Source organism: Notamacropus eugenii, chromosome 6 (genome assembly GCF_028372415.1).
Source record: "Notamacropus eugenii isolate mMacEug1 chromosome 6, mMacEug1.pri_v2, whole genome shotgun sequence".
Lineage (NCBI taxonomy): Eukaryota > Metazoa > Chordata > Mammalia > Diprotodontia > Macropodidae > Notamacropus > Notamacropus eugenii.
Genome location: NC_092877.1, coordinates 379,117,910 through 379,144,337, shown reverse-complemented (window position 1 = coordinate 379,144,337; position 26,428 = coordinate 379,117,910). Strand labels below are relative to the sequence as shown.

The 26,428-nt window shown below is 44.1% G+C and overlaps 1 protein-coding gene across 7 annotated transcripts in view; it reads left to right on the top strand.

The window, feature by feature from the left end:
• MASP1 (MBL associated serine protease 1) overlaps positions 1-26,428 on the top strand; it is a 93,908-nt gene that overhangs the window by 34,356 nt on the left and 33,124 nt on the right. For 4 of the 7 annotated variants that reach the window (XM_072618820.1, XM_072618819.1, XM_072618821.1 and 1 more), the window contains 6 exons: positions 5,667-5,844; positions 6,007-6,138; positions 8,759-8,955; positions 11,238-11,385; positions 15,191-15,309; positions 16,697-16,775. In XM_072618820.1, coding sequence (XP_072474921.1) covers positions 5,667-5,844; positions 6,007-6,138; positions 8,759-8,955; positions 11,238-11,385; positions 15,191-15,309; positions 16,697-16,775 — 853 coding nt within the window. The other 3 variants (XM_072618822.1, XM_072618823.1, XM_072618824.1) reach the window with 3 other exon arrangements.

Here is a 26,428-nt window from a genome sequence, read left to right as displayed (position 1 = left end):
CTAGAGACATAGCTTAAGATATGCTATGGATCAGATCATGCCCCTTGGTCCCCCAAGGCTGTGAGGTGTTTGTTCACCCTCATTATGGAGAAGATCCAGCAGAGTCCAGGGGGATACCCCAGGGAGGAGATGTTCTCAAGAAGCCCCTCTTTGTAGATGGAGCTTCACATCCCTCTCTCCCGCTCCCTCTCCATCCCACCCTCCCTCTCCTCTTCACCTCTCTCTCCTCTTCTCTCCTCAGGCTAATTTGGGGAAGGAAGTTGGATTGTTTCTAAACACTGTTTTGGTTTGCTGAGAACCCCTAACGAAGAGCAAGCAACTGTCACTTAAATAAACAAAACATACCATTGTGTTGAAAGAAGTGTCCAAACAAGCCTAGCTGGCTAATTTACTGGTGGTTAATGGGCACTCATGTGACCTGTAGTAAGATTTCCACTGTAGTCTTTGCCTGGGGGCAGACATGAAGTGACAACAGTTAATGGGTTAGTCAATGGGGTCAGTGGATATCAGTTGAGTGTCCAGCATTCTGTACCAGTTTGGAAGTCAACGGACCTGGATTGAAATCTCCAGCTCTGCCACTTACTATAAAGATGCCTTGGAGAAGTCATTTCATTTCTCTGAGTCTCAGTTTCCTCACCTGTAAAATGAGAGGGGGCTTGGATCACCTTTCTATAGTCCCTTCTAGCTCCAGACCTGTGATTCTATAAGCCTGCTCCCCAACAATGATCCTGTGTTCTTGGAGGGGATGCCAGCAGAGGGCAGGCTTTGCAGGTCCTACCCGACTGAAAGGCTGAAGTCTTGCACACTCAGTGATGGGCATAAGAAGATTGGCCACCAGCTTATGGACTTCTCAGTCACAGCAAGGCCTGAAACTGTGTCCAAAGGTGTTCTTACCTCATGGGTCTCAGCACTTTGGGGCCATTATCCTGGCAAGCACCAAACATGTCTCCACCTGAGACATTCTCATGGACCCATCTGCCCAAATATGTCACCTCCTCAGGAGCATGTCTGTATCATGGAAGGTCATTAGCTGATGGCCATCAGTGTCTCCATGGCTCCCTCTTTGAGACTCTTAGAGCAGTTTTGGCTGTTCCTATGGACAGACTTAGAACACAGGTCACATCACTGGTGGCACACTAATCTATTATGATACAGTCAAGAAACATGAGCACATAAGGAAGATATCTGGGGCATGATTACACAGCTGGGAGACTGGTCACAAAGAAAGAGGCCATTTTTAAAATTTCTATTAATTAATTTATTTTATTCAACTTTCATTTCCACAAGATTTTGAGTTCCAAATTTTGTCCCCATCTCTACCCTCCCCACCCCAAGATGACTTGCATTCTGATTACCCCTTTCCTCAGTCTGCCCTCCCCTCTATCACTCCACTCCCTCCTCCCATCCCTCTGCCCCTCACTTTCTTGTAGGGCAAGATAGATTTCTGTACCCCATTGCCTGTCCATCTTATTTCCCAACTGCATGTAAAAGCAATTTTTGACATTTGTTTTTAAAACTTTGAGTTCCAAATTCTCTCCCTTCTTCTCTCCCCACCCACCCTCCCTGAGAAGGCAAGCAATATAGATTATAACTCTGTAACTATGCAAAACGCTTCCACAATTGTCATGTTGTGGAAGACTAACTATATTATCCTCCATCCAATCCACCCCCCTATTTATTCTATTTTCTCCTTTGACGCTGTCCCTTTTCAAAAGTGTTTGCTTCCAACTACCCCCTCTCCCACTCTGTCCTCTCTTCTATCATCCCCCCCTTATCCCCTTCCCTCTACTTTCCTGTAGGGTAAAATACCCAATTGAGTGTTATGTTATTCCTTCCTTAAGCCAAATCCAATGAGGAAAGAGGCCATCTTACAAAGCTCTTCGCAAGCCTTAAAACCCTGCATCAAGGCTAGCTGGTGTTATTAAGTAAACAGACCATTAGTCTGATCCCACCGATGATCTGTGTGGCCTTGAGCAAGGGTCTTCCTTTATCAGAGTCTTTTTTATAAAGCAAGGAGGCTGGCCAGCTCTCTCCGGACCCCAGCATCCCTGCTCTGAGCTCTGTCCCCTCTAGCTTTTAGCTATAATGTTCTGTGAGGCTAATCGTCCAGGCAATTCTGGCTTGAGCTAAGCAAACAGAACTGAACCTTGTGCCCACAAGAAGGCACTCAGAAGATGACCTGTGTTGGCTTAGATAATTCCTGTACCATCCTGGAACATCCTTTTCTATAAATCACTGGGCTGGGCCAAGAGATTTCTAAGCAGCTCTAAATCCTGAGATCCTCCCACTTCAAACATTTCAGACTTGGCCTTGGTTTCTTGGAAAGGCAAATCAAGGCAGCTGGATTCACTCCTGTTTGCCCCCAGGGTCTGTTTATTCTGCTTAGCTGAAGCCTGAGCTAATGATTTATAGGGTCCTCAGATCTCACGCAGGGACCTTCTGGAAGCTCCTAAGGAGGTATATCCATCTGTCAAGGGTAGGTTTCACATACATTCCACCCTGTAACACAGACAACAGGAAGACTATTTCTACACAGACCTACGAAGTAAGGACCCTGATTTCTCTATATCTGTCAGGGCACCACCACCCTCCCAGTCCCTCACACTTGAATGCTTGGAATCCTCCTGGACCCTATTCTCTCTCCCTCATACCCCTCCTTGCCCACCTCCAATCAGTAGCCAAACCTTTTCAATTCTGCTGCCATAACATGTCTCCCTTTGTCCACCACATGGCCACCATCTGGGTTCAGACCCTCATCACCACATGCCTGAACTACAAAGAATGTCCTAAGGGTCTCCTATCTCAAGTCTCTCCCCTATTCAATCCATCTTTCCCATACACAGTCATCAAAACAACATTCCTAAAGCACAGGTGTGATCATGTCACTCCCCTTCCTGGTCATGTCTTCCTATTGCCTCTGACATCAAATAGAAGCTCTTTCACAATCTGGGTCCAGTCTATAAGGCCCACTCATGCGTCCTCTGATGCAGTCAAACTGACCTCTCTGCTGTTCCCTATGTATGACATACCATCTCCTACCTCTTCAACTTTGCCCAAGCTGTGCCCCATTCTTGGAGCACCTCCTTCCTTTCCTCTGCTCCTTGGATCCCCAGCTCTCTTCAAGGCTCAGCTTGGGTCACCTCCAATATGAGACATTTCCTGGTTCTCTTGGTTGTTTGTGTCTCCCACCCCACTCCTTCACATACATTCAATGTCTACTTCTCTGTGTACATGCCATGTTTGTCTCAGTAGAAAGTCAGCTGCTTGATGGCAGGGACTCCTGTTTTTGTCTTATAACCCCAGTAACCAGCCTAGCACATAGCAGGCACTTAGTAGAATTGCACTGCGTTGGATTAAATCTAATAGTAGGTTTTTGCTTTTGCTGACTGCCTGTTTAAAAAGACCACTTTCCTGTAAAACTGTGGACACCTCCCTTGCATGAAAAATCCCTCATTTGAGGGGCTTACTAAGAATTAATGCTTATATGCCCTTTTAAGAATTGCAAAACACTTCACTTAAGTTATTCCATTAGGACCTGGAAGGGAGGTGGTGTTAGTGTCTCCATTTTGCAGATGAAGAAAATGAAATACAAGTGACTTGCTCAGGCTCACATAGCTAGTGTCTAGAGCCCTGTTCTTACTGGCTCCAAGCTCAAACTCTAGTCACTAAACCACTCAGCCATCTGCTCCTCTTTTGTGGAACTATGGGCAGCTTCCTTAGCAGCCTCAGTCACCCTACAATGCTGCCAGCAGCCTAAATAGACCCATTCCCAGAATTCTAACATCCCAGATGCTTCGATCCATCCCTAGCCACATGACAACACCTTCAAGACACAGACGATAGACAGAACCCTGGTCCTAGAGTTAGGAATGCTCAGTTCAAGCTCTTACAAGCTATAAGGAATGACAGTTCCTAGACCATTCACTGGATCTCTAAAACTGAGTCTCATCATCTGTAAAACAGATAAAGTAATAGTCTCTGTAGTCATAGGATCACTGTGAGAATCTAACAAGTTAATGGATAGAATGTGTCTTGCCAACGTTAAAGGATTTAGACTGAAATGTTAGATGGTGTTGGTGGTTTTCCTTAAACTCCCAGAGCGTCAGTTTCCTCATCTATAAAAAGTCTATAGCCATCCTCACACTACCAATCTCCCAGAGCAACTGAAAGGAAAGTGTTCCAGAGTTAAGGCTTCCTGATCCAAATCTGTGTTCTAGACCAACCTGATCCTCTTTCTTGCCCCTCCTTTTTTTTTAAATTTTATTTTATTATTATTATTTTTTAATGTTTTACAATCACTGCCATAAAATTAAGATTTTATCCTCCCCACGACAGCATATAATTCTGTATAGTTCTACATATACTTTCCTACTGAGTACATTTTCACTATAGTCATGCTATGTAGTCGAACTAAAATAAATGGAAGAAATCATATAACAAATCAAAACATGATACACAAAAACACCCACACACAAACATGATCTGCTACATTCTGCGAATGACTTCCATATTTCTTTCCCAATTTACTACATCCCTCTGAATTTTGGTTGCATTGGGTTTGGTTGTGCAAAAACTTCTCAGTTTAATGTAATCAAAATTATCCATCTTACATTTCATAATGCTTTCTATCTCTTCTTTAGTAAAAAATTCTTCCCTTCTCCATAAATCTGATAAATACATTATTCCTTGCTTCTCCAGTTTATTCATGGTATCAATCTTTATACCTAAATCATGTACCCATTTGGACTTTATTCTTGCGTACGGTGTCAGGCATGGGTCTATGCATAATTTCTGCCACACTGTTATCCAGTTTTCCCAGGAATTTTTGTCAAACAGTGAGTTCTTATCCCAGAAGCTGGGGTCCTTGGGTTTATCAAACAGGAGGTTGCTATATTCCTTGCCTACTGTGCCCTGAGTGCCAAGTCTATTCCACTTGTCTACCTCTCTGTTTCTTAGCCAATACCAAGTGGTTTTGATAATTGCTGCTTTATACTACAATTTGAGGTCTGGTAGCACTAGGCCACCTTCCCAAGCATTTCTTTTCATTAGTCCCTTTGATATTCTGGACCTTTTGTTCTTCCAAATGAATTTTGATATTATTTTATCCAGCTCTAGAAAATAATTATCTGATAGTTTAATTGGTATGGCACTAAATAAGTAAATTAATTTAAGTAGAATTGTCATTTTTTATTATATTAGCACGGCCTACCCGTGAGCAACTGGTATTTTTCCTCTTACTTAAATCTGACTTTATTTGTGCAAAAAGTGTCTTGTAATTGTGTTCATATAATCCCTGGGTTTGTTTTGGCAGGTAAACTCCTAAGTATTTTATAGTGTCTACCCTAGCTTTAAGTGGGATTTCTCTTTCTATCTCTTACTGTTGGACTTTGTGCTAATATATAGGAATGCGGAAGATTTGTGTGGGTTTATTTTGTAACCTGCAACTTTGCCAAAGTTGTTTATTATTTCAGGTAGTTTTTTACTTGAATCTCTGGGATTTTCTAAGTAAATCATCATATCATCCGCAAAGACTGGTAACTTAGTTTCTTCTTTGGCTATTCTTATTCCTTCAATATCTTTATCTTGTCTAATTGCTACAGCTAACATTTCTAGTACCATATTGAATAATAGTGGTGATAATGGACATCCTTTTGCCCCTCTTTTAGGTAGAAGCTGAAGACCAGGTGCTGGCTCTCTTCTGTGGGAGGGAGACCACGGACACAGAACAAGCCCCTGGCCAGCAGGTGGTCCTGTCCCCAGGCCCCTTCATGGCCCTCACTTTCCGATCAGATTTCTCCAATGAGGAACGCTTCACTGGCTTTGACGCCCATTACATGGCAGTGGGTAAGTCGAGGCATAGGGGCTGTGTGATTTCTTGAACATGTCTTATTCCCTCCCCTTTCCTCTTAGAGTACAATGTGCTTCTGGAGATTGGTCATTTCTGTCTGCTTTACTGTCCCCCAATTCCTCCTCCTTCACATCTAATTCACACATACCCCCCCCCAGATATGGATGAGTGTACGGAGAAGAGTGACGAGGAACTGGCCTGTGATCACTACTGCCATAACTACATTGGAGGCTATTACTGCTCCTGTCGCATTGGTTACATCCTCCATACAGACAACAGGACCTGCCGAGGTAAGGAAGACCAGCAGCTCTGTGCCCCCAATCTGGAAGGTTCCATTGGGAGCAGCTACTCCTGAATTTGACCTAACAATACAGTCAGATAAGACTGAGCAGGACTGGGGGAGGGGTGGAATCCCCAATGCTGGCACACAGTAGGAGCTTAATAAATGTCCCAACCAAATATCTATCATTAACCATTACATTCAATTCTTTCCACTTACTGGTCACTGGACAAGGGTCGATCCCACATTTAGAAAACCAGCTGTTAATGTTCATGGATGATCTAAAAGCCAAATGATTCTTAGCATGCTCTCTCCCCTTTCTATCCCACTGTCATCATCATTACCAAAACAGAAGGGGGAAGGGATCTTTCCTTATTTTAGAGATGAGGAAACTGAGGCTCAGAAAAGCTACTTGGTTTGTTTGAGGCTGAAAGCTGTAGAGAATAACCACAAGATAAGGACCTCTACAATCTGATTCCAGCCTCCCTTTCCAGACTGACTTCCCATCACTCCCTTTTACACAAGCTATGTTCCAGATCAACTTGTCCAATTGCTACCACTCTCTGTGACTGAAAGCTCCATCTCCCACCTCTGAGCCTTTGTCCAGCCTATATCTCAGTCCTGAGGACTCAGTGAGCACTTGATAAAGGATCAGTGACTGCTCAACTGAAGAAGAAATCCATCTCAATCCCCTGTATTTTATCCATCAGAAAAGTAGGACTTCTCCACTTGGGTACCAGTGGATACCCACTCCAAGATACCCACTCTGAACTTGGCAGGTGGTACTTACTTCAACCACCTCAGCCACAAAGGAAGAGGGAGGCATGGATCCCTGGGGAAATCCACTGGCCACCCAGGTACCAGTCTCTCAAGTAATAGAGCTCATGGTCAACTTTCTCTTGGACAGACAGAACCTCCAGTGCTAGCTGGAGGCCTAGCATTGCCCACTGGCAAAAGCACAGATACAGCAGCCCCTTGCCAAGCACTGGGGTGGCCAAGGAGCACCCAGGGATTGCTCAAGAGGGAGAGCAGTGGCAAAGAGAGGAAACATGAGTGAGCTCACCAGCAGGACTTAGGGAGGGTTAACCAAGGAAACCATAGCTTTGCTTATAGCTACAGGACTAAACAAAGCCTTTGCTCAGCTCCCCAGCTTTCTCTAATTATATTTGCAGAGAGGAGTTAGAAGATGCAGCAGGCATGTTCACGACTAGGTGTTTTCCTAAAGTATTGTGGGGGAGAGGGGAGGGTTGTCCTTTAATTCAACAGATGTTTTTGGAACACCATTATTGAAACATTTTTGAACACTATTATTAGCCACCATGCCAAGCACTGAGCCCCCAAAGGAATAAAAGGCAAGGTCCTTACCATCAGGGAGATTCCAGAGAACAGAAGCTGCTTCCAAACAGTCTGTGATTATCTGACCAGAAGCATAGTCTGTGTTATGAGTTCAGGTGAGAAGTGCCCTGGACAAAATGCTCTGGGCAGGCTGCATGGAGGAGGGGGAATCTTTTGACTTTTAACCGAGGAGCTTGATTTCAGGCATATGGTAGTGCAAGGGCCCTTGGACCAGAGAGAAAGCTCTAAAAATGCTGTCAGATCCCCTCCAAATCCTCTGGATTAGGAAGTAGAGACCCTGGATTCAAATCCCAGTCTTACACTTTGCCAGTCATGTGACTTTGGGCAAGTTCCTTCATCTCCGTGGGTTTGTTTTCCTAATCTGTAAACCGAGGAGGTAGACTCTGAGATATCTTTCAGCCTCAGATCTGGGATCTTCGACTGACCGCAGGAACTATACATACTCATACACAGAAGCACCCAAATGGTGCCACAATGGATAGAACGTCAGACCTGGACTCAAAAACCCTAAGTTCAAATACAGCCTTACCCATTTCATAGTTATGTGGCTCTGAATCAGTCGCTTAACCTCTGTATGCCTCAGTTTCTTCATCTGTAAAATGGAGATAATAATAGCACCTACCTCCCCAGGGATTCTGTGAGGATTGAATAAGATAATAAAATTTTAAAGTGCTTTTCAAATCTTAAAATTCTTTATAAACTCCATTTACCCATTGGATTATAAGCTTCTCAAGAGCAGAGACCTTGTTTGTAAATGGATCTTCCTCAGTGTCTCCAATGCTTCATGGGCCTTTAGTGTCCTCAGCTGTTCTCCATACACTCAGTTGAAGCCAGTCCAACAAGTCTCTACAAAGTCCCTCTTGGCACAGACAAAAAATGAGTCACAAGCCCCTCTCTCAACAAGCATCAGTTTTCTTGTGAGTGTAGAAGCTGTCAAACAAATTAGTTTAAATTCTGTCCCACCTCCAATACTTCCTGATTAACCTGGGCAAGCAACCCTAGCCTTGCGCTGACCTGACCTGACCTGCCCTGCCCTGACCTGACCCACCTACCCAAAGAGTCACCCGGAGCCCTAAGTGAGGTGATGAACATGAAAGCCCTTTAGGCTCTGTAAAGCTCTGCTCAGATGTCAGATTCACTCTTCTTGCCTCTACCTCGTAGTCATCCACATGCGCAGGAAGCTGCCAGTGAACATGGAGGGATGGGAGGACTGGAACTCCTTCAGCCTGTCTCATGCGGTGTGTGGCTTATGTTATGTGGGTGTGTTTGAACAGTGGAGTGCAGTGATAACCTCTTCACCCAGAGGACCGGCGTGATCACCAGCGCTGACTTCCCCGGCCCGTACCCCAAGAGCTCTGATTGTCTCTACAGAATTGAACTGGAGGATGGTTTTGTCATCACTCTCCAGTTTGAGGAAAGCTTTGATGTTGAAGACCACCCCGAGGTGTCCTGCCCCTATGATTATCTCAAGGTAAGAATGACTGGGAGAAGGAGCAAGGGTCACATACTTGGGCCTGGATGTGACTCCCAGCTTAACTGTGACCAGCTGTGTGACCTTGGGCAAGTCACATGCCTTCCGCCATATCTGTGATGCCAGCTTAGGGCTCGGGGTCCTGGGATAGGTGTCCGTAAGAGCGAGCTAAGCCTGCTTTGGAGAAATCCTGTTCTGGGGGCACAGACATGGTTCTCACCCCTGCCAGACCCACTGTGGGTCTGTGCTCTGGGATCAAAGGCTGCTAGATTTAGACCTGCAAGGAACCTTAAAGACCATCTAATCAGGCAGTTGATAAAAATGTGTTAAGTAACTACTATGTGCCAGATCTTGTGCTCAGTGCTGGGAACAGAAATAAAAACAAAAACAGTCTCCGATCTCAAGGACCTTACACTCTAAGGGGGAAGACACACAGCAAAAAGAAGCTGAGGAGGGGGAGGGGGACACCTAGCATGGGGTTCAGAAGCCATGAGAAGTGCTGAGCCCCCTCAGTCAAAAGCCCCACCCCGCCCTCGATGCTGAGGGTCCAATCTGAAGGACAGAGAACACTGATGAGAGGTGAGGACTGAGGCTGATTCAAGCTTGTAGGTTTACGAGACTCCAATCATGAGTATCCTGGAGAAGGAAAGGCCCACAGAAGTACACAGTACTCTCATTTTACAGATGAGGAAATGAAGGCAGGTGGAAGCGAAGGGACTCCCCCACAGGGTCCACTGATCAAGTGACACTGACCAAGACCTTGGTCACAAAAAAAAGATAACTCATGGAAGCCTATAGCCATCTGTGGATGAAGACCCACAAGCCCATGTCCTGCAGGAGGGTCCTGGCAGCAATAGCCTCATGCCCAATGAAATGCTGATTTCCATGCCATGTTTTTTCCTACCTAGTTACCTTATGAGAGAGGACAGTTGAGTTCTGGGTCCAATGTCCCTCCGGGAATCTGTGATCAATACACAGCTGGCCCCACTAGGTTCCTTGTTGACCTGAGAAACTTTATATTTTAACTAAATGTTTCTCATTTCCTTCTTGAAAACAGAGACTGGAATATGACCCTTTCCTTGGGCAGAACAAGGAAGGATAGTCAGGCGTCTTGACATATACAAAGAGGCCATTATGGTACTGTGGAAAGAGCTGTCTCTCTAGAATTAAAGGACCTGGGATCACATCCTGGCTCTGTCGCTTACTACCTGTGTGACCTTGGATGAGTTATCTAACTTCTCTGGACCCCAGTTTCCTAATATATGAAAAGAAAGAGATGGACTAGGTGCTTGCTGAGGTTCTATCCTGCTCTAAATCTCTGATTCTGTAATGACAATAACCAAAGCTAGTACAGAAAGCAGAACAGTCTGACCAATGAACCCTCGGAAAATCTGTTGGGAGCCCAGGTTAGGCAAACATGGGCTTAATCACCAAGTCTGACTTGAAGCTATGGTGTCCACACAAGTGGGGGAGGGGGAGAGATAAGACGGAGTTCAGACTAGCTCTTCATTCATCTGTCATCTGCCTGTGCGAGCTCTTCTGTCCAGACACCACAGAGGCCTCCCTTTCCCCCTCTCCACCATCCCGCCCCCCACCTTGTGATAAGGACTGAAACATAAGCCCATTTTTCAGGGGTGTGGATGGAATCAAATGGTTGCAAGGAAGGCACTCTCTTGCTCAAGTATCTTTCCTGGCTTTCCATTGCCTTGGCATTAAGGACAAGTTCCTCAGTTTGGCTCTTAAAGTCTTTCTCAGGCTGGCTCCCACTCACCTTTTCAGATTTCCTTCCCATCATTCTGTTTCACGTGCTCTCCAAGCCAGCCAAGCTGACTGCTGGATGCTCTAAATTCCTCGTTGCATCCTCTGCTTTCTTTCCAGGCTGAGCCTCCTACCTGGAATGCACTCCCTCCTGGCCTCCACCTTTTCGAATCCTCGGCTTCCAGCTTCATCGTGGTGCTAGGGAACCATCTGCTGATCTCCCTCTCCTCCCCAGGTCCTGGTGTTGATCCTCTCTCCCTCCTCAAATTAGCTGATTCCTACTTTTCTGTCTAGATGTTGTAAAACCCACCACTACCACCACCACCCCCTTGAGGTCAGGGATTTTTTGTCCCTGCACCAAGCACACTGCTCACATGTAGGAGGTACAGGAATGCTTGTCAAAGCCATCAGATGATGGAATACCAGATCCCAACTCCCCTCAGTCTGAGAGAATAAGAGAAAGGCCTGGACATGGTACCAGCCCCTCATAATCCTGTCCCCTTTTTCTCTTTGTTCCCGGGCAGATTAAGGCGGGGCAGAAAGAGTTTGGCCCTTATTGTGGAGAGAAATCTCCTGGACGCATTGACACCCAGAGCAACAGCGTCCAGATTCTGTTCCACAGTGACAACTCGGGGGAGAATGGAGGCTGGAGGCTTTCCTACACATCTTCAGGTAATGAAGCCCTTCTTCATTGCCCTTCCCTTCCCTCTCTGAGCCCTAAGGGCAAGGCATTTGCTTCTAATCCCAGCTCTGCCACTTGCTGGCTGCGAGATCCCCAAGCCCTTCCAAGGGCTTATTACTTTTCCTATTACTGCCAAGGGCTCCCTCATCCCTGCCCCCATCCCCCAAGCTCACAACTGAGGTGTCATCCTCCACTCTTCACTGTCTCTCACCGCCCCATGTCCAATCTTCTGCTAATTCTCATCAATTTTATCTTCCTAACATCTCTCCAATCTGTCCCATTCTCTCCTCTGATACTGCCACTCCTACTGCAGACCCTCATGACCTCATACTGGATTACTCCAATGTGCCGTTGGAAGGTCTGCCTGCCTGCCTCACCTCTCTCCCCACTCCAATACATCCTCCATTCAGTCTCCAAAAGGATTTTCATAAAGGCAAATATGATAGTCCTACTCAAAAAACTCCAGTGGCTCCTTATCTCTTCCAGGATCAAATATAAAATCCTCTGTTCGATGTTCAAAGCCCTTCATAATCTATCCTCTTACCTTTCCTTTCTTCTTACATCCAAGACTGCATCCTCACATGCACATACACGCACCCGCGCGCACACGCACACACACACACACACACACACACACACACACACACACACACACTCCAAAACAGTGTCACTGGCCCCATGCTATTCCTCAAACAAGATACTCCATCTCTAGACTCCAGAGTCCAGGCTTTGGGCATTCTCTCTGACAGTCCCTCGTACCTGGAGTGCTCTCCTTCCACCTCCCTGTACCTTGACTTCCTTCAAGTCCCAGCTAAAATCCCACCTTCTACAGGAAGCCTTTTCCCAATCCCTCTTAGTTCTAGTGCCTTCCCTCTGTTTGTTTCCTTTTTATCCAGTTTATGATTTTTGTTCCAATTTTGTTTGTAATAGTTATTTGTCCATTGTCTTGCACATTTGATTGTGAGTCCTCAAGAGCAGGAATGTCTTTGGTTTTTCTACCTCCAGCAATTAGCAGGGTTCCTGACACATAGCAGCTGCCCAATCAATGGTTATTAACTGATTGACTGACCTTGGGAAAGTTACTTTCCCTTTCTGTGACCCAGTTTTCTGCTGTGCAAAATGAGTAAACTAAACTCGATTATCTCTGAGACCCCTTCTGAGCTCCAACATTCCATGACTTCACAGAGTTCCCACCCTATCACAATCCTGTGGATAAGGATGCATTTTATTCCGGGAATTTATACTCTTGGCCATCTTATATCAGAAACCCCAGCCCCTGGCATTGACATGAGTTAGAATGCCATGGGAATGGATGGCCTAGCAAATTTCACCTCATTTCCCAGTTCCCAAAAACTGGCTTTAGGCTGGCTAAAACCTGGAAAGAACTGCCCATTCCAGGGCAGTCTGAGCCATTCATTCAAGTATGGAGCCACTTTATGAAGAAGAGGGTGGAAAGACATGAGAAAGTCTAGACTTTTCTGGCTTGTTTCCAGATTCCAGTATCAATACATTTTGATTCAGTTCAGCAATTTGTTAAACACTTGCTCTGTACCAGATGAGGAGGAGGAGGAGGAGGAGGAGGAGGAGGAGGAGGAGGAGGAGGAGGAGGAGGATGAAAATGATGATGGTGGAGGGGGTGATAATAACTCTGTGCCAAGTAAGTATAGCCTGGGCATACCAGCATAAAAGTGAAAAAAGTATTTCTTTTGAATTATCATGTGTCCATTCATCAATCTATCAACATGTATCTATTAAGTTATCACTTTGTGTCAGGCACTCTCCCAAGTGTTGGGCATGCAAAGATAAAAATGAAACAGTCCCTACCCTTATGGATGTTACATTCTATTGGAGGAAAGCAAAATGTAAATAGAACATTAAATAACAAACATATGCAAGGCAAATTCTAAGAGAAAGGCAAAAGTGGAACATAAAAGATTGTTTACCTCCCACATATGTGCCCCTTCTGACTCCACTGAAGCCAGAGTCACATACAGGTATTTTCTAATAAAAATATCCTGAGAGATTGTTACAGGACACTTAAAAATGTAGGGAAGGGGGAGACTCTTGCTGTGCTCATCAATGTCACTGGCTAGCTGAACTCAGTCAAGTCACAGATAGTTTTGATCGATTAAGATACCAGGACACTGGTAACTGTCCTGGTGCTGATGGACAGCTCAGCTGGTCAACCACGAAGGTGCCACATATGACAGGCATCTTCCTCTTCTTCCTGTAGCCACTACTAATGCAAAGGAAAAAGAAGGCTCCAGGTAAGGGGTCTTCAATGCAGAGCATCTCTTGCTCCAAGTCTTTGTATAGGAGCGGAGCAGTAATAGACATTTTCCCCAGAAGTCATGCGTATCTCCCAAGGCTCTGTCTTTGGTCCGTTCTTCTCCCTTAACACACTCTTTCTTGGTGATTTCATCAGCTCCCATGGGTTCAATTACCATTTCTATGCAGATGACTCCCAGATCTGTACAGCACATTCTAATCTCTCTTCTGAGCTCCGGTCCCATATCATCAGCTATAAGTTGGACATCTTCACTTAGATGGTCCATGGGCACCTTAACCTCAACATGTTAAAGACAGAGCTTATTATCTTCCCTGCATCCAACAACCTTCCCCTTCTTTCAGACTCATCTGGACAAGATGTGTAACAAAGACAAGAACTCAAATCTTCCTATGGGGCTGACTCACTATCCACTATGCCACACTGCCTGTCAGGTTATTTGCCTACTTATATGTTTAAAGAATGTGTATATCCCATCCAAGAGAATGCAAATGCCTTCTTAGTAAGGACTCTTTCTTGTTAGTTTGTTTTTTATTTGTCTCCCAAGCACCTAGCACAGAATCTGGCACATAATAAGGCTATCTATGAATACCTTTAAAAACTGAATTGGATCAAAATGGAACAAAATGAAATTCTTAAAACATGTCTCAATATCACTTTCATCACCTCCTGGGTGCTATGAGAGGAGATAAGAGGAAATTTCAAGTTGAGCCTGGGTCATTTGGGAATGGGGTAAATCCTCAGTCCCCAATTTCCCAATATCATTATGCTGCTGGTTATTATGACCTGGGGTCATAGATCTATGGGTGAGAGTCATTGCAAGCTCATTTAACCCACTATAATCAGTTAACCCCAGATCATGCTTCACATCCCATTGAGGGATCTACCAAGATCTCACTGGCTACCCTACCCTGGACACCTTGTTGTCTCCTCTGACACTACTCAAACCCTCCCCTCACCCTTTCCGTCTTTTGCTCTTACTCTGGGCAGGATAGTTAAATCAATGCTGCCATTGCTACCAGAAAAGGCATGTAAATCTACTCCCTTATGGCTCTACTCACCATCCCTATGACTCTCCAGACCCAAACTCCCTTCCCTAGCCACCCCTCCCTTATTTGTGTGGTATTCCTCTATATGAATGTAATTGAGGACAGGGACTAACTCACTTTTGTAAGTGTGTCACCAGCCCCTAACATAGCGTCTGGCACATATTTGGAGCTTTATAAATACTTTTCATTCATTCTAGGTCCCTTGCCCTCTGGTCATCATTTCTCTACATATGTTGTATCCGCCTATGAAATGCCCTTGAGGTCTGGAACAGAATCACCTTTGTATTGGTATCCACAGCCTCCAGCACAATAACTGGCACAGATTAGACACATAATAAATTCTTTTTCATTCAGTCATTCGTAGAAACTAACTCCCATCATGTCCATATGCAGTTTTTCACTGGCTAAACTCTTCATCATTCTCTAACTCACCACTTCTGTCTCTCTGCCCACCACCAGGGAACCCATGCCCTATCTTGCAGCCCCCTGTCAATGGAAAACTCGATCCCTCCCAGGCTAAATATACCTTCAAAGACCAAGTGCTTATCAGCTGTGACACCGGCTACAAAGTAATCAAGGTATGGGACCACCTGCCTGACTGTTGAGATTTAGTGGTGCTGGGATCCCAAAATAGCGACATGTGGTTCCTGCCCAAGTAAATTCTACCCAAGCCTTCTTTCAGCCAAAGAAAAACAATGTTTATTAAAGATCCACCATTCTGGGTAGACTCTTAAGGAATCTGAATATTTGTAATGCTAATGTAAGCAGGCCAGATTGAATCTAAGCATTTTCATGGAAACAAGATGAATCTTATATAAAGAAAGACTGAGGGAAGGGATCCAGGGGTGGCCAAGTAGTCTGGGGTGACTAGAGGAGGACCCTAGGGAGGATCTTGATGGGAGTGACCAGCAGGCTGGAGTGACTAAAGGTGGATGCCAGGAACCAGGAGAATGGGGTTTTAGACAGAATCAAGGCTGGGAAGTAGCTGAAGGTGATGCGGAGATACAGACAATGGAGGCCTAGGCTAGGTTAAAGGTAACAGAGATTTGGGAATAGTGATAATGGAAGGCTTATAGTCTAAGGTGAACACCAGATCAAGTGGAAAGATTAAAGGAGAGTTTAAGGAAAGCATGTACCCCATATATGGATATGTATGTATGTATCCATGGTATATGGATACCAAGCCAGGGACCTGAGCGTTCAAGAGTAGTTGGCCATCGCCACTCCCTCTTCAACTTTCCATGAGATTCCAAGGTGTGGGTATCCTGCCCAGGTCACCTTATGTCAGGGTGGAAGTTTAGGACCCACCTGTTTCCAAGTCACAAAGTGTTTAATGTGTGACTTTGTATGAAATGATTCTGTGAATCCATGGTTTAGTGTGCTAGGGGGAAGTGCCTCCATTTCCCCTGAAGTCTGGTAAAACAATGGGAAGACCACTGGATTTGGAGTCAAGTTGATCTGGTTTCAAATTCTACTTCTGAGACTTACTAGTTATATGGTCTTGGACAAGTGTCAACCTCTCTGACCTTCAGTTTCTTCCTCTATGAAGTGAGAAGGTTGAACTAAATGAATTCTAGAGTCTACTCCACATCAAAGTCCTTGATCCTCCATTTCTGCTCACCCATCTGAATCCTGGAATTTGTTCCTTCTTTTGGAAGGCTCTTTTGAGTTTTATGGCTTGAACATCCTCAAATCAATCTCGTAAGGACCAAGAGATCATAGAGTAGAATAGACCTTAGAGATCATCAAATCCAACCCCCTTATTTTACAGATGAGGGAAATGAGGCCCAGAGAGGGTGACTTATCCAAAGTCACACAGCTAGTAGGTGTGTGAAGCAGGATTTGAACACAGGTCTCCCTGACTCCAGGTCCAGTATTCTACCCATGATGCTATGCTATCTCTCAAAGGAGGGTTTGAGGTTCAACCTAAGTTATCTACAACATTCACTTTGCCCCCACTCCCAGGACAACCTGGAGATGGACACATTCCAGATCGAGTGTCTGAAAGATGGAACATGGAGTAACAAGATCCCCACCTGTAAAAGTAAGCAAAGCTCCCCACCTATTTCATGCTTTTGCTGTGTATAGAGAATCCCTGTCTGTAAGGGAATAACTAGCCTTGCCTGGAAGGAGGGAGGTACTACTCCTGGAACCCAAGCCAGCCAGGTAACCGTAAACTCAGGAAACTCTTACGGTCTCTGATTCCAGGCCAGTGGCCTGGGCTGCTAAGCTGGTCCCTGGGTCAGAGTCTTTGCTTTAACCAGCTCTGTCTAAACAGTCACCAGTGTGTGACAAGGAGGGCTCCTTCATCCAGTGTGCCAGAGTGGCCAGGGAGGAGCTCCTACAAAGGGGAAAGGGTGTGTAGACTGAAGCACCGGCTCAAGGATCATGGAAAGTCTTGGGAGGAGGAGTCTTCTTGGGCCAGGGTTTCAGGACAACCCCCACATATTCTTTTCTTGGTTTTTTGTTACTATTCCCTTAAAATGTACCTTAAAATGACAGTATAAAATGGCCAGCCCCAAAAGGCCCCTTCCCCATTCCTCAAATATCATTTTGTGCCAGCACTTGGATTGCTCGGCTCAACACTATTTGGGGTGAGATGCTTCCAAAATCACATCCAAAGCAGAGACCCTAGAACAGAGATCCAGCCCCTTTTCAAATGAACAGCTTCATGACTTCATTCCCTCTCTCTGAGTCTCAGCACACTTCACCATATAGGCAGACTGGGGCTGGTGATTTTTGATACAGATGCTTCTCGACAATTCCAGAGGCAACTGTGGGAGTGGGGGCAGTATTCTTCTCCCTGTCATAGTTGGTTCCTTTCTCTATGTCTCATGTCCCCCATTCCCCCTTCTACCTTCTCTCATGATCCTTTTATTTTTCTTCCTTTTTTCCTTTTTCCTCTCCCTGTTTATTCCTTAAGCCCCCCTATGGTGCCCATAAGCATTACTTTGCCAACTGGTGGTTCAATCAATCCATCAGTTAACTGGCATTGTGGACCAGGCTCTGAGCTTGGCACTAAGAAGACAAAGACAAAAGTCCAATGACACGCTGTCTCAAGGAAGAGGACAGAAGGAGTTAAAGAAACGTTGCTCACTCTTTCTTTCTCCCCACAAATATCACTTTTCCCAGTTCTTGGATTGCTCAGCTCTACAACATTTGGGCTAAGATGCCTCTGAGGTCCCATCCAAAGCTGGGACCCTAAAGGAGTGGAGATCTGGTCCCTTTTGGAATGATCAGCTTCATGACTTTGAACAAGTCATTCCTTCTCTTTGAGTCTCAGGAACCTTATTTTTACCTTGAGAAGTTTGAACTGGATTATCTCTGATCTCTCACCCAACTCTCCAGTAACATTCAGGGAGTCTAGTAAAGTCCCTAGCTTTGAAGCTGCTTTGAATTACTGACTTTTTTTTAACACATTGTCTGTTGCATTTAATAAGTTGGTTCAGAGCATCAAAGAATAATTAGGTCTGTGTTTAAAAAATCTTCAGTCTTTCTGCACCGTTGTGTCATGTAAAACAAAGAAAAAAATCAAAGACCTTTGTTGGCATTCATTCTTATGTATGTATAGCCAGAGTCAACATTACTGCGGTTCCTTCTTCCCATCTTCTTTCTCCCTGGGTACTACAGAATAAAAAGAAACCAATCTTGTGTCCAATCTAGTCAAGCCTAAGGACATTAGAAATAAATATGACTGATTATGAAATTATGAAATGCCTTATACTAAAAGAACTTTATTCTTTCCAGGTGAGATGTAATAAGGAATGTTGAGAGATGTGGTTTTCACTCCTTGGTGCATTTAGAATAATGTAATAAGAAGCACATTACTTTATCAGATCTGTGATTTCCTTCATGTGAATACACCCCCCACTAGTGCAGACAGCAACCTTTCCACACTTTCCCATGCTACGATTCTTGTACTTGCTTTTCTTCAAATCATCTAGAAAGGATCTACTTAACATGCTACAGACATGCAACATTCTGTGGTTTTAGAATGTCCCTGGTATCCTGGAGCTACCTTATCTGTTGTCTTCCATTTTTGCTAGGTAACCAGCCCACCACCTCTTCTGGTCACCAGTCTTTTATCATTTCATTCACTCCACTTCTCACATATAAATTACCACTGGTATCATGATACCATCTCCTGAGGTGCACCACTCAGCTTTCCATTGCCCTTTGGGATCTTTGTCACTTGAGTCCTTCCAAGATCATAGGATTCTCAGTCTTGAAACTGGAAAGCATTACCAGGAAAATGCTGATGTTCCAGAAATGGGCTTTAACAGCAGCATGAAGACTGAGACATTGAAAGCATGATGCCATTTCCCAAATGTAATTTGACCCAAATCTCCCCATTGTACTGGGTCCAGCCTGGGGACCCACCTCACTCACTAGCTGAGTGATTGTAGTCCATTCACTGGTACTCAATGTCCTCATCTTAGGAATGGAAATAATGACAAATAATAATCTACCTCACAGGATTCTTGTGAGGAAACCATTCTGAAAACTTTTATCACCATGCAGAAGGGAATAATTATTATTGCTTCTCAATACTGAGCCAAATTCATTGTGCATGGGCAACTCCTGTCCAAGGCATTCATATTTCTTTCCAAACAATTGAAGGTCTAGTTATTATGCATTTTCATCCATTTTGTATATATACTGTGAATGGATCATAAAATCATATATTTTGAACCATAAGTAATTTTAAAGGTCATTGAGTCCAACTCCCTCATTTTACAGTTTAGGAAACAGAGACATAGAGAATTGATGTGCCTTACTTAATATCACATAGTAGTTGTCTGCAGTGAGGTTTGAACCAATGGCTTCCCAATTCCATATCTAATGCTCTATTTAATAAATCAAGTAGTGCGAGGGAGCTCCCATTAAGGAAATTCTTTCTACCAAAGCAGATCAACTGCTTTGTTGCAGCTACTTAGGGTGTTGCCTGAGGCACATAGAAGCTAAGAGATTTACCTAAGACCACACAGTCAGCGTATGTCGGAGACTTGAACTACTTGGACTCAGGTAGTTCTGACTCCAAGGATGGCCCTCTATCCATGATGCTCTTTGAAAATAGTAGGTGCTTAATTGAACAAGACTGAACTGAAGTAAAGTAAAGCAAATTTGATTGAAGAAAATCAACTAACAAAGCCTACCTGTTCCCTTCTTATGTTTTCTTGAAGGACGCTTTAGAATGTATGCGTCATTTTCAACAAAAATTTTTAGAAATAAAGTAGGCACAAGGTTTGGTAGTCATACATCTTCACATGGTAGTCACACAGCTTCCTAGTCATCCATGATGGTTTTCATTCCTTTGTAATCTTTGCTTTTTTGTTTTCTGAGATGCCTTGAGCATCCATCTCCATATTCCTTTATAATTCTGTCACCTTTACTTCTGTATGGTTTAGGTCAAACTCAACTGCTCTTTCTGACCCCATCTTCTCAAATGTCACTGTACTCCTTCACTTTAGCTATTGAAGGTGCAGAGTCCAAACAGGATGGTTCTATTTGTTTTTCCCCAGAGTGCAGGGACTGCTACAGAAAAACTGGCAGATCTGTCCCATGTTTTGGTCTGCCTTCAGGGGTCCCTACAAACCCTCTTGGAGACGTTTAGGCTTCCTTAATGTCACACTTCCTTAGTCACTTTTCAGCCTGTTATGGGGTGACATTGGAGGGATTCTCCTGTCATCCTCTTGGCAAATGAGTGGGTGTTCTAAGCCAATACTGCTTTTAGCAATTCTCTCTCTCCACTCACTCAGAAATATAAGGCAGGATCTGGGTTTCCTCAACCTCTTTATTGTAACACCCATACTATATCATGTAAGCACCTCCAGGAAATGGCTCCAAAAGGTCCATGCGTTTGCCTTGGCCCATTTCATATTTTTGCAAGCCAGCAGTTTGTTTGAGCAGGATGGGCTGGAGCTGCTCTCACCTCACCCTTCTTTAGCCTTTCATCTGATTTGGAGATGGCTCTTTTATCTTTGTTTTCACTGGCTGTTGCTCTGACGTAGCCAGCACTCAGACGATCCTGAGGTGGCTGCTTCCTTTCTGTGAAGGTAGAGTCAATATTTTTTTATGGAGTCATTCAGTGCTCCCTAACGCTATCACCTTCTTTCTCTCTTCTTGATGAAAGTATTGGTGATGCACATGAAGGATACTCCTCTCCAGTCTGCAAATCTTTAATCAGTTTCATTTCTGGACCCCATTCTTAATCATACCTTCCGTTACTTTACTTTGCCCTCCCTGTGCCTGTTTCCACGTGGAAGTAGCCAATTATCTGTGCTCTCACAAATGCCAGCACCATAGTCAATGTCTTCATAGATATTTTGTACATCTGTCTCCTCTCTTCTGCCATACATTCCCATCCTTACACTGTTTGTCTTCAGGATGGTTTGCTGTACAAAGCTTATGGTAAGCACAGCCAAGTAAGATGAACCAAAGTCCCCTGAAATAACATCTCCTGTAGCTTTGAGGAACATGCTTAAAGCAAAACCAGCATCTTCTTATTCACTCCTTTGAGGAAAAACTGTGAACCGTTCTTCCACTGAAATTCTATTTTTGTCGTAGAGTGTATCTTTTAGTACGAGGCACAACAGTCAAAAGAATTGTATTTCAATTTCATGCAGTTGAATTCTATGAGCATTTTGGAGTGTCATTAAGCTTTCAGGTTTGTGTTGGTGGCAGAGGAGATAGCAAAGACTTGGCATTGTATAATCCAAAGACATGAGACCTATGCTCCAGACATGGAGGTCCACAAGCAAGACATTTAAAAGGGACTGAAATGTAATCAAGAAGAGAATCCAAAAGAGAAAGAGAGTTAGAGACAGAGACATGTGGATAAAGGAGGGGGGAGACAGAGAGAGACAAAAAGAGACAGAGATTGGAAGATTTCCTGCTTTAAAATGGAGAAGAAAATTGGGGTCCTTTAGCCATCTCAGAAAATTCCACCTTTAGAGAACTCCTCACAGTCTATTGATTGAAAATTCTGCCCCCATGAGAAAACAATGAGGAAACCCATCCCCAAAATCTGACTAACACCTAGACCTGTTACCTGTTGGGTAAGGCTGCTGAGCACCCTCTTCTGGACTAATGACTTGGATAACCCTTTAGGGCTAGGGCATGGGTATTTGTTTTTTTCTTTTCCATTTCCCTTTGCATGTGATAAGGCTGGGGGCTATCTGGTACAGTTCTAAGCTTGGAATCAGAAGACCTGAGTTCAAATCCTGCTTCTGCTGCTAATTGTGTGGCCTTGGACCCTTAACTGCTCTAGGTCTCAGTTTCCTCATCTGTAAAATGAGGGGGTTGAACTAAGTGGCCTCTGAGGTCCTTCCAGCTCTCAATCCATGGCCCTACAACCTACAAGCAAAAGGGCAACTTGTGGGTTGGAATTTCCCATTCATTGCCTCAGAGGAAGAACAATAGAAAAAAATGCTGCCAATGAATGTTTCAGCTTTGTTAAATACACATAAATATTTTGTGCTAATAAGTGAATGCCCAGGATAATTCCCCGCTCCAAGTGGTAGTGGCTCCCAGAGATCTCCTTAGTACATTATAACACCCTGAACTCTGGTCTGGTGGAAAGATTCTGGGTGGGAGGCCCTGTTCTGATTCCATCTTTATGACTCTGGGCAAGTCAGCCTGGTATATAGTAGAAGAATCGCTGTCCCCATAACTTAAAAGCAAGGATCAATAGGCTCCTCTGACACATTATCTGTGTGACTTTGGGCCAGTCCCTTATCCTCCCTTCACCTCAGTTTTCCCATCTGTAAAATGAAGAGGTTGCACTAGATGCCTCTGAGATCCTTTATGTCTTTGGAGTCATGATGTCACTGTACCTCTGTACCTCAGTTTCCTCGTCTCTAAAACGAGGTTAATACCCTTTATTTATATCTTCTACTTCACAGAGTTACTGTGCAGAAAATGCTTTTAAGGCATAAAAGCATCCAGAAATGGGATCCTCTAGTTCTGAAAAACACAGAATCATTTTTCCCAAGGGTATATGATTCCCTCATAGCATTTTGTGCACCATGAGTTCAGAACATATGAGCTATAAGCAGCATATATAGTAGCACAATGAGCCAGACATAGTTGAGGAACAGAAATCTGACCTCAGGGTCAAGTCCTGTCCAGGTACTGGCTGGGTGATCCTGGGCACCTACAAGTTGTAAAGCAAGTACTGGGGGAGTAGAGGGATTACCCTGACTGGTAGTCTCGTACAAAATTCACAGTGATTGAGCAAAACCCACCACCCACAGATACCCTTCTCTCATGCTACCTTTATCAACCCTGCATGCTTTCACCATTCTGGGTGAAATGATTTCTCTCTTTCCTGCATGAGCTACTCTGGCTTTACCCAGTAATCTCGCTTTCTCTTCTTTTCTCTTCTCTCTCCCTCTTCATTTCTCTTGTGGCTTCTTTCCTGGCTCCTCCCCATCCCTTCTTGTCCTTCACCATGGGTGCAGAGCCTGAAAATGTAACAGAGAGTGGACTCCCGACAGAAGAGGAGACCGAGTGACTGGCAAGACCCACCTGGCACTGTCTTCCTGAGATGGATCAGCCACTCCAGGACCTCCCAAGACCTTCCTGCAAACCAGTATGAATGGATCTCCACAGGAAATGGATGCGCTTAATCCAGCCCTGAGTCCTTCATGGACTGCTCCAGACACACAGCTGAATTCTTTGGCAATTCCTTACATGTGCTCCATCCCTTTCCCTGCTCATTCTCTGACTGACTTGGGAGCATCGCTGAAAATCAGTGAATTAGGCTCTCAGCAATGCTGAGCATCTTGAACTTTCTTCACAGCACAAACTGAATCTGAGATCCAGGGATAGATGACGCTTAATCTGCAAAGAAGGGAGACCATCCTGGGGGTCATGGTAGACTCATGAGCTCCATGGAACCATCAGTGTGGTTTAGGCAAAACCCATTTATGCTTAAATATTTTCAATATTTAACTTGCTATTCATTCTTCCTAGAAGAGGGGTGGTCTTAGGGGTACTCAAACTAGGTAGCTTCTTGTGGGGTATGACTTGAGGGGTTCTCAACAAGCCTTCCTGCCCACCTGTCATTAGAAATTCACTCCTTTGGGCTTTGGAAGCTTTTCTGTCTCTTATGAGAGATTCTTCTGTACCCCATAAACATGCAGCAACCCTGAAATGATATGACTAGATGACACCTTGTAACCCTTTTCTTTGGTGGCTTGTCGGGTTGTAGAGATGCGCCCCAATCCAAAGTGCTTTCCTCCTCCTCTCCTCCATCTGTACCCTCAAGATCCTCCCCTAGTTCAGATCTGGTCCAGAGAAGGGTCCAAATATGGCTGTGGTACCAGAGTGTACTTTGGGGAAACTAGGAATGGTGACTTTGCCAGACCTCATTTAGGGGTCACTGAGGGTGGGGACCAAGGGAGTTGGTCCACATTCTAATGATCCTCTTCTCTACTCAGCACATCTGAGTCTCAACATCTAGAGGAAGTAATCAGCAGATGGAAGGAAAGTTGGGAGACCTGGTTCGGGAACAGCTAAGCTATGAAGGAAGGAAAAGAAGTAGGAATAAGTCATAGGCATTGAGGGAGGAGAGAGATAGAGCTGTGATCTTGGGAATAGAGGAGAAGAGTTAAGAGAGACAGAGGGAAACTGAGGAAATGCAAAACTGAAGACCACTCTTGGCCCAACATTATGAAAGTGCAGGAAGGGGAAGGTGCAAAGTTCTGAATGCCGATGGCCTTAGTTCATAGGCAGATGTCCAGCCATGGGATGCTGAGATGTGTCAGGATGCACAACAGAAGGAACTCATCTGGTCCATTCAGAGAGGTGAAGCTACAAACTTAGCTACAAACTCCTTCCAATAACATATGGAAATTTTGGCTCTGAAAAGAGAAGGTTGACTTGGAATGCAAAAAAGACAGAAAGGAGATAAAAACTGATCTAATCACATGTAGATGGAGAAATGGGAAGGCTGTATAGAGTTTTAAAATAAATAAACGTCTTCACCTTCCACTGACCCCAGAGTCTGTCTCCATTAATATGTCTTGGGATATTTTTTCATTTTCATTTTCAGGCCACCTAAACAAATGAGAAGAGACTGATCTAAAGAATTATGGGATCTCTTCCCCTTAACCATCCTAGGTTCAAATTGGTGGGAGGGTTGGGATGGGGGGGGTGGAGCTGAGAGATATTTGTAATGAGATATTTGTCTGATCAGCTAATGAAATGGGAGTGAGAGGGAGAATTCACAATATCAGATTATAGTCTGAGGTTGTAGATGAATATTCTCTACCCATTACCAAAAAGAGAGCAGATTAAATTCTGAATGAGAAAGACCATTAAAAGTTCCTAACAAAACTCTAATTCCCTAAGATTAAATATCTCGAAGCTTTGGAAATTTATGTGTATATGTTATGAGTCAAGAGTAGGCTAATGTCCAACATTAGCCAGATAGCATACCACATCAAACAGCTAATCTGATAAATTAGCCAGAGGACCTTGCTAATGTGCACTCTGCAATGATAATGGAAATACAATAAAACCCCTCTTTGCAAATAGAATTAAGATTATTTGGCCAAGTCAACTTTGAAAGCTGTAGTTGTGTTACCTAAGGCACATTTACAGCTTAAGTCAGTTCTCTCCTGTGTTTCCATTCGTATTTCACAATGCCCAGCCCATTCAAAAACATTGCCAGCTCTTTTGGTTGATGACTCTAGACGTTATGGCATTTGTTGCAAGTCAGCTGTGACATGTCTACTACAGATAGATAGACAGATGATAGATAGATAGATAGATAGATAGATAGATAGATAGATAGATAGATAGATAGATAGATAGATAGATGGATAGATGGATAGATGGATAGATGATAGATAGATATAGATATAGATCCCAATGGAATCCATTGAGTCCTTCAAGATTCTTCTGGCTCAGAACCTGAAATTAATGGGAGTAAAACTGAGGAGAAAGAGAAGGGTCTACAGAAGTACAGGAAAATACTGCTGATTCCAGGAAGGAGGGCTTTCACCAGAGTACAGGATACCAGAGTACAATTTCCCAGAGCTAAACTTTTCGTAAATGAGTTTCTCTTTTGCACTCTCTCTGTGTAGATGAACTTGTGAATGTCACCCTTTGAATGAAAGGTATGTCTGTTTCACAGGAAAATGGGCAGTACCTCAAGCCTTAGTACTGCTAAGAGACAGGCTGGAAATATAGGATCCTGGACCATGAAATGGGCTGGAAGCCACCTGGTCTGGGCAGGTGAGAGAGTGAGTAAAAGCCACAGAGATGGGACTTCAGTGACTCTCTCTTCCCTTGGTTCTCTGGGGGATAGAGATGATTCGGTTCCTCCAGAAATCTCAAAAAAGGGAGAAGGCGATAAGGGAACCCAGTGATAGTGAATTTCCACCAGGACTAGCTGAATGCCAGGGTCTGACCCCAACACCGAATGTTGAGGTGGAAGAAAGAACAGGGACTCCCAAAGAACCGATGAGTCTGTAAATATATGAAATACAAAATGATGAACCTGGAAAATATCATCGCAACCACCTACCAGTGTTTCGTTGGACTTGGATTTTGTTGTATAAATGCTTGCTTGAAATAAGTCACCATCACCCTAGGATAAGAGAACTCGTTTGTGGAGTTTTCTGTTGTAATGGTGAACATTGCAAAGCCTCACAACATTGAGAGAATAAAAAGACTGAGTTTTTTCTG